We start from the raw sequence: 14,060 nt of genomic DNA, 5'->3' as shown, positions 1-14,060 counted from the left end.
TGCAAATCTGTAAAATGCAAGGGAGTAATTCCTATGATCGTGGCTCAGTGGTAGAGCAGGGTCGTTCTTCAATCAGAGGATCGGCGGCTCAATCTCTGGTTCCGCTAGTCTATGTCAATGTGTCCTTGAGCAAGACAATTAACCCCAACTTGTTCCCATAGGCTGTGCCTGCGGTGTATGAATGGATATGAATGTTAATTAGAGTCCTGATGGGCAGGTGGCACCTTAAATGGGTAAAAGACGTGAAATGTAGTTTTAAAGCATTTTGAGTGGCCGGAAGACGAGAAAGCGCTATACAAGTACAAGTCTTATTACTATTTACACTTACACACACACACACACACATACGCACAAACAAATTCTGGCAAAGCCAATTTATTACGTAAGCAAACAGAGTTAGCCTGAATGGAATGCCTGCTGTGAGACACATCAGTTCCAGACACAAAGTCTTGTGTTGCAACAGGGACACAGACACACACAGCTTCGAAACACACACATACTCGTTACACACAAACACTGTGTAAAAGAAATAACTATGTGTATATGTAATTAGAAGGCAAAACAAAGCAAACACATGTTTGGGTCTTGTTGTCTGGCCTGTACTTCAGTCCATTTGCACTGTGGTGCAGGAGGTTCTGCTAAGCCATTGTTTTTGGTGCTGCTAAACACATGGTGTCATGCTGGGGGAGCAGGAGGTTGAAGCTGGATATGAGTGAAAACATTCATGTGTTTGCGGTATGTAAATGTGTCAGTATAGTTGGCCTCGGAATATCATCCCCATAGAACAATAAATACTGTAAATATGTGTTTTACTGAGCAGTGATTGTTTCGATTTTCTTTTCGATTTATCTTTTGCATTGACCCAAATATATGCATAAATGCACACAAACACATTCCCACATGTTGGTTTTCCATGCCAGCACACAAGCTATATTGCTTAGGAGCGCTTGCTAATTAGGAGCTAGATTTCACAGCTAAGAGGTATGTGCAACATCTTAGTACTTGTTCACCAATTATTTTTTCTGAAATATATCTGAAGACATTGTAAACAAAAATATTCAAATAACTTTAAGCTTATATTATCAGTCGCCAACACACATCCTTCTTATAAAGCTAATGTCAAACTCAACAATGAGAATTATCTCAACACTGCTCTGACTCACCTGGTAGTGAGTATTTGTTGAATAATTACTCTGCGCAGCCATCATTCATGGGGAGAGATAACAGCAGAGAGAGAAAAAGAAAGAGAGGGAGGGGGTAGAGAGAAAGAATGCGGCTCAGAGAGAGGAAGGCTGAGAAATTAAATTGAGACGCAGAAGAGAAAGACAGATTGCGTTCGCTCTGGTATGCCATCTTTACGATCTGTCTGTGAGAGAGCTGGTGAAATTGAACTCAGGTGTATTGTGATGCCGAAAAATCCATTTCCCCATTAGGGCTATGGAATTCTGCATAAACAAATTATACAAATACTTTCTCTATAAATGAGCGGGTGAGTTTTCTCCAACTGTGTAGTGAAACCTGAGCAGGGTCTTGTTTATGTGTGCGACAGAATGTTTACATTGTCCTCTGCTCCCATCCCTTCGGATGGGGAGAACGCCAGGCCTCCGACAGCTTTATTCCTGTCACACTACCTGTCTGTCTTTGGGATTTCTGTTATGGAGAACATGTGCTCGGTCTTAGGATGTGTGTGTGTGTGTGTGTGTGTGAGTGTGTGTGTGTGTGTGAGAGTGGGAAATGCCAACCAGTGCTCTGTCCTCAATACAACCAGCTTAACAACTCAAGAGTGATGAGTTCAAGGATGGAACCCAAGAAAGAGAAAAAAACAATGACTAATGGCCATGACTTTATGCTGCCTGTAATTATTCTACGTAACATCTCACACTCGTCACACACATCGCAAACCTTTCTTTGTCTTTTAAACTAACCTTTAACTTATCCAGAAAGTTTTCTAATGCCAGCAACACTTTGTTCCACCTGATAGCTAACTAAAGACGCAGTCACACCAAATACACTCGCCAAACATAATTCCCTTGCTGTTGTGGATTGAGCTTGCCCTATCAACATCGAGGCAACTTCAGAAAGAGGCTGGGATTGACCTTTCATTCAGAAGGTACTGAGTTTTGCCTTTTTTGTGTTTGCATAACTGTATGGTGAAGGAAAAAACGAGCACCATCTGCATGGCTGATAGTGAGTACAAGGGCAGGGTAAATAAAATGTTTGAAAAAATCATGTATCATTTATCTACTGTGGAATGCTAATGTTAGCTGGCTAGCTTGTGCTTGCAACACTGCCCACACTATTTCCTGCCCCACCCGCTGTTTGCCATGGCAAGCAAGTAAATTTAGATCTTGACAGTTCTGGTCTGACCGCGGCATAATACAACCACAGCTTTCGCATGTTGGCCACTGAGCAGTAACGCTAGCGCTCAAGAAGAACCCATTTACCCAGCCAAGTCTTCCCAAAGAGACTAGGGATTGAATCCAACAACCTTAAAGTCATAAGATCCCATCTCTAAACTGGAGGCTTTTCTCTGATTATTAGTTTATGGAAACAAAGGTAATATGTAAATATGTTCAAATCAAGCCGTACATCAAGTACAATAACCTTGCAATGGTCAGACACAAAACTCAGTGACCTGACCTGATTCAATATGCTGACACCTAGAATGAGTGCGCAGTAAACTATGATGCTGTTCTGAGACCAGTAGGAGGAGGACCACCCAGCAGTGGAGCTAATCCCATAGCTGCAGGGTTGAGACCTTGCTGCGTGCATACTCTGACAGGCTAGGCCACTCCTGGATAGGATATTAGAGAGGGGCAAAAGTACAATGGCACCTATTGATGACTGGTGTTTCATCCTGCCATGATCTACTCTGCTTTTGGTGAGAAAGAATTATCAAGTGAGTCTCTCTTGGTTGGTCACCTCTCTTTTCCCACCCTCTGCCAGCTGACTAAAACATAGTTCTGATTGGAGGTGGGTGATAGCAGTGTTTTTAAAGACCAGATTGGTTGTCAAATGATGGTTAATGCGGTTCCTCTGAGAATAACTTAAAATCAAACCATCAGACAGCCTATCGTAAAACGGACTGCTTTATAGATGGCTAGATCACATGGTTTCTTGTCTACACCTTAAAGAAATTAAGAAGGCACCCTTTACTGAACATATGAGGGAGAGGAACTAATTGTACTGTACTGTACTACTGTACCATATTGCACCATATTCTATCGTGTTTTACAGTTTACTCTTGTTTGTTTTATTTTGTATATCTATATTTGCTGGTATTTGTTTTCTGTGTTGTAAAAAAGGAAACATTTCAGGAATTAAAAAAAACAAAAGCATCAGTGAAAGTCACAAAATATATTTGGTAACACTGACATGATACAAATAACAGTGGGTATCAATCCGTGACTTTTTGGCGAGAAAGAGAGAGAGAATGATCTCTGCCTGCAAGTTTCTGGAAGAAAATGAACTGGGTATAATGTGGTTAATTTAAGCATACAGCCACCAGAACAAATTGATTGGATGTAGTGTTGCAGCCCGGCAGCGTCTGCTGAGATGCAGAGACTTATAAGAAGCCCATTGGCACTACAGAGGAAGGTTGATGAAAGATCAGCTTTATGCAAATACAAGTGACAACCAGGCAAGAGCAAATCAAGCTTGTTCTGATTCCCACTGAAATTGAAGCACAGAGTTGTTTACTGCTCCACTAATGGAGTGGGGGAATCGCTTCCCCTGCAAATACAGGATTGCAATGTCAATCAGTCTTGAATACATGTGTTGTATTAAAACAGTTTTCAACAGTGCACACAAAGTTAAAAAAAAGACATTTACTGTTCTGTTCTTGGGAAACAAGCTGTGCTATAATGTATTTGACCATTTAGCACCTAAGGTTACTGTGGTCTCCACTTTGAGCATCGACGGCTTGGCAGAAACAAAGAGAAGGCCCACTGCTGGTTCTGCTTTAGCCCGTCAAACAGACTCACATCAAACACAGAGCCAGCGGCACTCTACAAGATATAGAGATGAAGCGAGAGAAGAGAAGAAACAGAAATAAATGGAGAGGGAGTGACAGAGATGCACTGATTCAAAGGAGCCCCCAAAGTGGAAGCCTTCGGATAAACAACCAATCAGAAAAGGGTCGCTGTCTAGCCCAATCAGAACACATTCCAATGAGAATCCTCTCCAGACCCAACCAACTAACCCCCCAGAGGTCTGCACAAAAGAATAAGACACAACACACACACGATGTGACTAGATACACAGCAGCATCTTAACTAAGGTCTTGTCTGGCCTTATACCACGACTAAAACCCAAAGAGTCTGTCTTCAATCTTCAATCTTCAAACCGCCAGTCTCAGTCCCGGTAGTCTACTATAACTGTTCATCACTTTGTCCCTCCAGGCAACACGTGTGCAAACAGTTCTGTTTGTATGTGACATCGTGTATGTGTGTGTCTGTGTGTGTGTGTGTGTGTGTGGGGGTGTGTATGTGTGTCTGATTCCATTGCAGACGGATGGAATTGGTGTCTGGGCTCATTCTTGGCAAGGATACTCTTGTTTCAGAGAGAAGAGCAAGGATGATAGTTGCGGGATGCAGGATAAAAGGATGTCAGTGTGAGTGTGCTTGTGTGTGTGTGTGTGTGTGTGTGTGTGTGTGTATGTGGGTGTGTGTATGGGGGCGGGGGCCTCATTGTATGTCTCGCTGGGTTTGTTGAGTAGCTAGACTTCCTTTGGTCTGGAGTAACAAGAGTACAACATGCTAAGTAACAAGGGTGCTGGGATTTGTCTGTGTGAGAGTGTGTGTGCATACACAAACAAGTTTTTGCTTGCCTGCTTACAGTACGTGCGTGTGCATGTGCTTGCATTCGTGTCTCTGCCAGTGTGTGTACAGGGTTGCATGAGAGTGTGTGGTTGTACAGATCCCCTCTTGGCAGCAGCAGTGTAAACTGAGGAGGGTCTTACATGGGCTTTAATCCTGTGCTGAATGTCATCGTACAAGTGTGGCTTTTCCACAGGCCCAGATAAGAGAGAGAGAAAGAGAGGGAGAGGGAATTCTAATGCACATGTGTGAGTTGTATGCATGTGAGCATAAGTGCATACATGTATGAAAGACACCCTTGTAAAGTAGCCTGACCCATTGGTTTGATGACAAGGATTATAGCAGTGACATACAGTAAGTTGTAAGGGACAGACAGAGCAGCTACAGCACTAATCTGCTTGTCTAGTGATCTAGTGACAGAGAGAGAGAGAGGCCACTCTGGCATCCAATTCTAAGGTTTCACTGGAAAACACAACCTGGCTGAAAACTACTGAGCCCAACAAGCTGAGCTGTGTTGGAATATCTTTCGTTCAGGCCAGGGGTTTTTACACTTTTTTCAGCGTGGGGCCCAAATGAGAAGTTTATTCTGTAGCCCCAAGACTCAGGGGCTTTAAAACATTTTACTACCCATGTCATATGGGTACCCTGCAGCAATAGGCCGGTGAGCCATTTTGGGATTTGAAGCCTAAGTTCAACAAACACTACGCAGGTTTGAATAGGTCACTGATAGAGAATGTCAGCGACACGTCTTTTGAGGGAAAGAAAGCTTTCATAACTAATTACACTGCAAGACATCAATTATGATAAAAAGTGTTGTTGTTCCGACCAATGGCAACGCAGCACATCTCGCTTTTTACAAGCTTCCCTGACGTTGGAGACCTTTGGGAAAGTGTTGGAATAGCGTGAGAAATAAACTGCAGCCTACTGTTATACAAGGCTTAATTAGTGGGCAGCTCTTAATGTTGAGTGGCAGTCCAACGGTTGTTGATGTTATTACAGTAGCTCCGCGATAGCCTAAGTTATAAAGCCTCTTCGCTGACTCTGCACTAGGATGCATTTCAGCAGACGGAAACAGGTAAATTCCTGTTAGTTTTCCTCTTCAATCCTACAAGGAGCGTCCGATAGCAGCTCTGGCATTTCGAGAATAGGGAAAGAAAATAGTGAAATTCCTTCTGCTATTACTTATTAAAATACATTTAGTGTTATTTCTCCACCACAGTGTTTCCAGGTGTCAATCTTGATCATAAATGTTTGCTTTCTATTAGGAGATTTAAGTGTGTGTGTGTGTGTGTGCGTGCGTGCGTGTGTGTGTGTGTGTGAGCAGTGGTGCTTGAGTTGAGGTATCACAAGTGCTGTATGTTGCAGGATGTGCCATCCTTTAAGTGAGCGGTACAATATCAGTAGTGATCAAGTTTCACATAGTAAAGTCAGCAGGTGTGAGTCTCCTCTCATCTCCCTCTGCCTGAGAGCAGTGGGCACGTCTATGATTGGCAGCCTAGGGGTGGGTCTATATGTTAAAAACACAGTTTGGGGAATAACGCAGGACTTACCCAAGACCTGAGGCTGTGTGATATTTTTAGTGCTTTTGATTTGTGTGTGTGTGTGTGTGTGTGTGTGTGTGTTTGTGTAGATGTGTGTGTGTGTGAGAGAGAGAGAGAGAGAGAGAGAGAGAGAGAGAGAGAGAGAGAGAGGAGAGCACAGGAAGTCTGAGGAAAATAACAGGTTTAAAGTCAAAAGGCTGTGATTCCCTTTTCTCTGTTTCCAAATCCCTATACCTCCCTCATTCAGTGCCTCTTTGTGGATGTTCAGACTTTCTCTTTGGGATGTAATCCGTCTTCAACAGGGGATCTGACCCACTGAGAGTTCTCTTATGCACAATTCTGCTCTCTAGCCCTCAAGCACGCACACACAAATGCACGCAATTTCTCGCCGGTGCCTCCCCAGGTGCGAGTTTCTCCGGAGGGAAGGGCTTTTGTGTGCTGCCATCTCAATAAGCTCACAAAACACCCTTATAATCCCACCAATCTCTCTCTCCCTTTCTCTCTCTCTCTCTTGATCTTTCTTTCACACACACACACACACACACACACACACACACACACACACACACACATACACACACACTCGCTCTCTCTCACACACAACTGGCTGCACAGTAGGAACTTGCTTTAGACATTGAAATAATAAATATGTTTTCCCATTTGGACCCCAATATCCCACAGATTCACGACAATGTTAAGATCTGCATTTCTAATCTTGGTCTATGTCAGTATGCCACAAAATACTTGAATGTTTCTTGTGGCAGTGGCATTTGGAGAAGCAATGGAGATGAGGGGAAAACAGAGGGGAAAAGGGGAGGGAGGGAGAGAGAGATGAAAAATAGCTACAGCTTGAGGTGTACTGATTTATGACTGTGGGCTGGCTGGGCCATTTCTGCACAGAGAGCAAACCAGAGTTTACAGACAGACTGAATCACACCTGGCATGTTCAGACAGAGAAGGGAAGATGAGGTGGTTTAGTAAAACTATTTCAGCTTATGGACATAACGTATCAAACATTGATGTTACAATGATTATAATTTAGGTAAGGTAATCACACATCCATGCCATGTAAATGTGCATATATATATATGCCCAGCCAATCAGGATAAAGCCATTTTTGAGGGTTAATGTTACAGCAGTTGCCACATTTTTGAGATTATGAACCTGAGCCAGTGAATTAGTGGTCATAAATGAGAAAGCTCTGCAGCGTCATTTCAATTACATACTAGAGAAAGAAAAGTAAGTGCTTATTGTCTTCTGGCAGGCATGTTTGTGCACTTGAACGAATAACGTCGAACAACACTGACTTTGAGAAACACTTAACTACCTTAATGCTTTAAAAAAGCTAGAGAGGTCAGAGCACTGAGCACTGAGCCCAGTTCACAATGAGAGAGAGGCAGCACCGGGGATTAGGGATGTCGACCAGACAGTATAAAATACAATCTTCAAAAGGTCCTGCGACGAGCTTGACAAAAAGTAAAAAATGCCCTATCTGGTTTAATGTTACATTTTTACTCTAAATTCACCTAAAAGTTGATACTTAAAAAAAAACGGAACTAAACTGCTAATAAAATGAAATCCTTGAAAAATATTAAAGAAAAACTCATTTTAAAAAGTGCAACTGAAATAACCCTGGGGCAATGGACAGCGTGACCAGTGGTAATATCTAGGCTCATGGCCCACTGTGGCTGCAAGGGGATGCTGACTCCGGCAACCATCAGCGGCCATACGACAAATCCCATTTTGGTCCCCCTTGGTTGGCTTGGATGAGAAAAAGGCTTGTCACTTTTGAATACAGTGTTAGAAGACTCAGAATCACTTCCATCATCTCCGCTCTCAAGTGGATAGCAGATATGTTATGGTCAGCTGAGGTGAGCCCTTAACAATTAACTGGCTGTTAAGCTCCTAAGACGGTTTGTTGTGGTTCCCCCCATCAACTGGATTGCCTGAACAAAACTGCTTACAACTTAAGTATTTGCTCTTGCAAATTTGCAGCATAGCACGAGCGATTGTGTGTGTGGCCATGTCTCTGCGTGTGTAATGAGTGTGTTGTGGGTGGGGAAAAAGAGCTTACTCAGACAAACTGCCTTATGATCCACACATCAGGTGTCTAACTGTCCTCTCCAGCGTATAAATTCAAGAAAACCACAAAAAACAGGAATAAACTTGTCTGCCTCACGACATTGCCAGTCCATCTTTCCCTCCTACCTCCTTCCCCAACCTCCTCCTCCTCTGTCAGCTGGGGCTGAAGAAGCATCTCTGGATCCTGTCTGTCTACAGCTTCATACATCGACAGTGACAAAGCAACTCTATCACCGCTCTTCATTCACCTAGTTAACGGTATTAATTTGCAAGGCATTTTAAAAAAGCAATACGTCATTGTGAAATTAATCATGATGCCACAGTATAACAATTATTCAAGATGATTAAGACCCTGATCGGACAGAATGCATTTTAGCAGCCCAACACGGCTTTTTGTAATTGTTTTTCAATGAGAGTGAAGCGTTCTGCGCGTTGCGGAGCACTTCCCAATTTTCCACTCTGTGCATCCCACGTTTTTGCAAGACCGCCCCGAAATCTCGGGTTCAAACCGTAGTTACCATGATCTGAACAGAAAACAGTAGGCCTGGAGGCAAATTGGTGCAGTACTTTAGATTTCGGGTAAGTTGTTTTCATCAATTTAAACTGTGCTGTTTGTATTAGGTAGCATACAGTTCACGGTTGAGCACACATTTGATGGCTTTGTCTTAGCGAGCAACTGTCTTCTATCTCACACCAAAAAAAAACCCTCCCTTTTCGCAAACGGGGTTTTCGAATTTGCTGCAGAATGCAAAATTCCTGCCCTACTTCAGGGAAAATGGGTTTTCTAAACATGTATCAACTATTGTACTGATGAGTAAAAATTAAGCACGTTTAATATTTTGTTCGTTTTCAGCAACTGCTGCCTTTAGTCTTGGCTCTGTGCTCTGTATACAGAGGTGCAACAGCACGTTGCACCTTCACAAGAAAAGGGCCTTTTGGAAAATAACTCAGGTGTTGTTTCAGGATGGACTGAAATAGATACAACATAGAGCGCACCCAGATGTTGTTGCTCAGGTGTTGCTGAGTTATCGACTTCTCTCCACTCATGTTCAATCTGGTGGAACAACCTTTGACCTCATAGACTGATGATGCTGACAGCTGGCTGAGGGATGGCCTCGGTCAGACGCCTCTACTGACCTGCGAGCTGTGGTTCACTGGTCACCAAAGACATACTGCACAGCACGGCTTAGCACATGTGTGAGGAGATACTTACCCAAACATTATCCAAATGCCCACACAAGTATGTGTGAACACGTGCACAGGCGTGCAGATGCAGATGTAGACTAAACTCCTGAATGTCTAGAAAATCCAGAGTGAAACCAATTGATTTATTAATAAAGACTTACTAAGTGTTGATAACATGGGGCCTTTACAAAAATATGTGCCGTCACCTTACAGTAATTAATGCGTGGGGTGATAGTTGTTTACACTGGAGATTCATCCTGGCACAAAGTGCAGAAAAAGTGGCAGAGCCGGCTCGACCATGATGTCGCTGGCAGACTTTTCTTTCAAAGACAACCTTGAATTAAATGTCATGGCATTTTGTTTGCTGTTTAGAGGAATGTGAACATGGTGTCATTAAAAGACAGACACGTCTGAGTTGTAAACTGCCATCATCGCAATTATAAAATTGTAGACAATGAGAGGTGCAGTAATTTCCCACAGTCAATACTGTCATGTTCTTTTTCTCCAATATCAATTATATCCACTGTGAGGGTGGTTTTGAGGTTTCATTAACAACCTGAAGATAAGAGAACACATAGAAGAGTAATCTCAATATTCATAAAGCCATACCATTCTTACTGTCAACAATTTGACTAGATTATGGATAAAGTTAGATATGCTGCCCGTGAAGTTTTGCACCCACCTCAAATACAACTCACTGAACTATTTCTCTATTACTGTCACTTTCACATACACAGCAAAACAAATATATGTTTTTTACTAGTTCTGCATTTTTCTTTTTTAAGCTTGGTTCAATTCTAATTAATTATTCAGTCAAACTAAACTAAAAATACAAGTAAATTTCCCGTTTTAAATGCGATCGTTCTCCATTTCATACTGGCTTACCTGCAAATGAAGAATTCAAATTAATAAAAAGGGCCTTTTGGAAAACAATTTAGGTATAAATTAGAAGAACACCCTGCAGGGCTTGCAAAAAACATACGTCTGCACACCACATTTTTCTTTTCTTTTCATCTTTGCAGTAGCTGTTGAACCAACTATCTGAAAAAGATTCTGCTGGCACTGATTCAAAATGGGATACATATTTACGTTATATATATTCTGCAAGTTACAGTATACAACCTACTCATTGATATCAACTAAATTCATCATAAAATCAAGCATAATTGAAAAGCAAAAAAAAGGGATATCAGACAGAAAACACTGTAGGAACGCTACAATACCACCAGAATTGCGAGATACAGGAAATAGCAGATGAATGGCTCACTGCATAATATCAAATCATATGTAAGGCAGCAGCAAAACATATTTTAACCACTTGAAATACTTATTTATTGTAAATTATGAAATTATTTATAATATCTTTATCTTGCTGTCCGACAGCTCTTTCCGACAGGTAACAGATGCCAATAACTATGCTCACGCCAAAGCCAACAGACTCTTTTGACAAAAACAGAGTTTTTGGTTTGTTTGTGTTATTGAGCGACTTTAGTGTTTTATTTTTTTTTTTCACACTTTATTTTTCTGCTTTTCACAACTTTAGTGTTTTAAACGGTTAGTTTGGATTCAACAAAGTCATACAATAGAAAACGGCTTCAGTTTCCTGTCAGAACGGGCTGTCTGACAACAAGGTAAGGCAGTGAAAATATCTAAATACAGCATACACTTTGACTGATATACATTTTCAAGGAAGGCTTTTTTTAAGGCTTTTTTTCAGGTGGCGAAAACATTTTGCTGCTACATCTACTGTAGGAAAACCACTGACTATGGATGAGTACCTCATACAACCCCACATAAAAAAAATGTAACTTTCACTTAATTGTATTTTAAAATAGTACATTGGATTGACAATCTGCTCTCCAATTTCAGTTTCCCACTGAACTTTTCTAGACTTTTCCCTGCGCATATAGATACTTACTGGCAGACACAATGTAGATATACAAACACTGTATTTAGTGCAAACACAGCATGGGCAAATGAAAGCCATCTTCTTGACTTGTTTTGACCTGAACAAGGCCTCACTCCTTCCTGCTTGCACGCACACTCGCACACACACACACACACACACGTACACAAACATATTTCTGTCCCCACTTGGAAAGCCTCTCAACTTCTTTTCGCTTCATTCAGTACAAATAACTTCACGGTGGGATAAAAGCATAATGTTTCCAGAAAACCTCCCCCCCCCCACTTTGCTTCACTCTTTTGGCCCCATGTTCTCCTTTACTTTTTCCTCCAACCCCCTTCTCTTGTACTCTCTGTCCAAGTGGACATTCTTATTTCATTAGAGGGGGGTCTGGGAGGCCAAGAGGGTAAACAAAACCTCTGTAATCAACAGCAGGACATACACAACCACAATGAGCCAATCAGAGCACCAGTGTCCTTTTAGAGAGAACCATGGCTAACCAATACAAATCCACACCTGGAAGCTCAGAACTTGAACTTGCCAACTTCAACTCAGCACTTAGGTTTTGTGTGGAATTCAAAATGTAGCTGAGCACTGGGAGTCAAGGTTATCCATGAGGAACACCAATCAAAGCATGCATGTCTGCAAAGACATCAATACACACACATACACACAGATCCCATTATTTGTCTATCGGTGCTGTCATCTCTGTTTGCTCATATTAGAGAGGGCTCACTCAGGGACAGGATATGGGGATTAGGTCTGGCCTTATTGCGCTGTAGCTACACACCGCTAAATGGCTCCCATCTGTTCTCCCATTGAGAATGGCTAATACACGTTAGCTGTGCTCGCATTGTGCACTGCCAGAATAACAGCAGTGGATAGATGAGCAGCACTGATATCGCTAGCCACAACACCATTCTGTGCTAAAGGCTAATGTGCCTGGCTTATTCTATTAGATCGGGATAAGAAGCACTAATACGCACATGCATACACACACACACACACACACACGTGCAAACACGCACCATCACAATATCTGATTGGAGATACCGAAGCAGTAGGCTAGTCACGGATCCAGCTCTAGGTTTACCTTGAAGTACGATACGTTAGAGCTGGGCAAGCGAAAAACTAGCAAGAGGTGGAAAGAACAGGAGTGATGGAAAAGAGATGGAGAGATGGAAAGAGAGGGAGAAAGGGGGCAGTGTGGTCTGTTTCATTACGGTGAATCCTGACACTGCTGCATTCTCAGCACACATGGACTGGATTATAGGCTATGTGGGCTGCTCCGGCACTGTATAGCTCAGCAACGCTCTTTTGCACACACACACGCACACACACACACTTGCAAATGTACACACAAACATAATAGCTAAACACACTAAAGCTTTGCACTGCAGGAACACAAACCATTTGCTATAGGACTCTTAATCCCAAAAGCAGCACTAGGGCAAAGTGCACAACTACTAAGTCATTGAGGTTAGAGACAGAGTCTTCTTGTGATGGTCCACCTGTGGATTACTGGGGGAAAAGAATGAGATGCACTGGAAACTATGAGTATACAATGCTGTCTGGTTTTCTCTCTCTCGCTCTCATTCCCACACAGATACATAAGCACTCTCCATCTTTCCCTCTCTTTTCTTTGTCTGTGTTTCTCTATCTCTGATATGTACATTTACATGTCTCTATTTTTCGCTGCCTCTCTTTGTCCTACACACACACCATCAGCCTCATTGCACAGACCTCTTTCCACACGTCTGCGTTCAAAGGCATCCTGTGTCTGTGGGGGGGCTTTGATATAAAACCCCCAAAGCAGGAATTATCCTTTATGACTCTGCATTCTTCATTTTATGTTTTTTCAGCTTGCATCCTTAAAAAAAGGTTTCATGACTGTTCTGTGTCGTATTGTCTAAATTACTCCACACACTGGCACCAACAGGGTGGGGAAGCACGGTAAAACTACGACTACGTCTGAAAAAATGAGGTGGGCAGAGAGAGACCCATCCATCTCTGGTTTTTCTCATTGTGTCGTTTTTATCACCTATGGGCCCTGGTACATTCACTTTAGGCTGCTGGGTTTGCATTGGTTTAGTAATACCACACAGTTACCTATAGCCACAGAGTACACGCACAGCATGCGGCACAACTAGCATATGAGCACTTCATAGAAAGACAGCCATAAACCTCTGAATCAACTGAGGCTTTAGTTGACTGGAATTCATAAGTAATGGGAAAAGAAGCCGGCTTCTATTACACTCTCTTCTCTCAGACTTGGGTAATTCTGTGGTTATTGTGGTGCCATCAATGTTCCTGGCTAATGGTTACTTGAGCCCACTGAAGAAGCCTATTGTGTAGAGGATCGTTAAAATATCTGGAGCTGCTATACAGTACTACACCCTGGGAAAGAGTGCATTAACTCTAAAATTAGTAGAAAAATCTAACAATATAAACTCACTGTGGACAAATGGATGCAGGGTATCCATGAAGATGGTCATCATGCCCATATTCCCTCTTCATCGTCCTATGAGA

At 42.3% G+C, this 14,060-nt stretch overlaps 1 protein-coding gene across 3 annotated transcripts in view; it reads right to left on the bottom strand.

The window, feature by feature from the left end:
* Positions 1–14,060, bottom strand: part of LOC116382119 (ERC protein 2-like) — a 134,807-nt gene that overhangs the window by 20,186 nt on the left and 100,561 nt on the right. For 2 of the 3 annotated variants that reach the window (XM_031844854.1, XM_031844850.1), the window contains one exon: positions 13,987–14,052. In XM_031844854.1, coding sequence (XP_031700714.1) covers positions 14,026–14,052 — 27 coding nt within the window. In that variant the 3' untranslated portion in view covers positions 13,987–14,025. Of the gene's footprint in view, positions 1–6,819; positions 14,053–14,060 lie in introns of those variants that run through there. The other variant, XR_004212707.1, reaches the window with a different exon arrangement.

Source organism: Anarrhichthys ocellatus, unplaced genomic scaffold (genome assembly GCF_004355925.1).
Source record: "Anarrhichthys ocellatus isolate YVR2014 unplaced genomic scaffold, GSC_Weel_1.0 scaffold5, whole genome shotgun sequence".
NCBI lineage: Eukaryota > Metazoa > Chordata > Actinopteri > Perciformes > Anarhichadidae > Anarrhichthys > Anarrhichthys ocellatus.
Note: the sequence above shows the minus strand (reverse complement) of the source record. Positions and strands in the feature narration are given on the sequence as shown.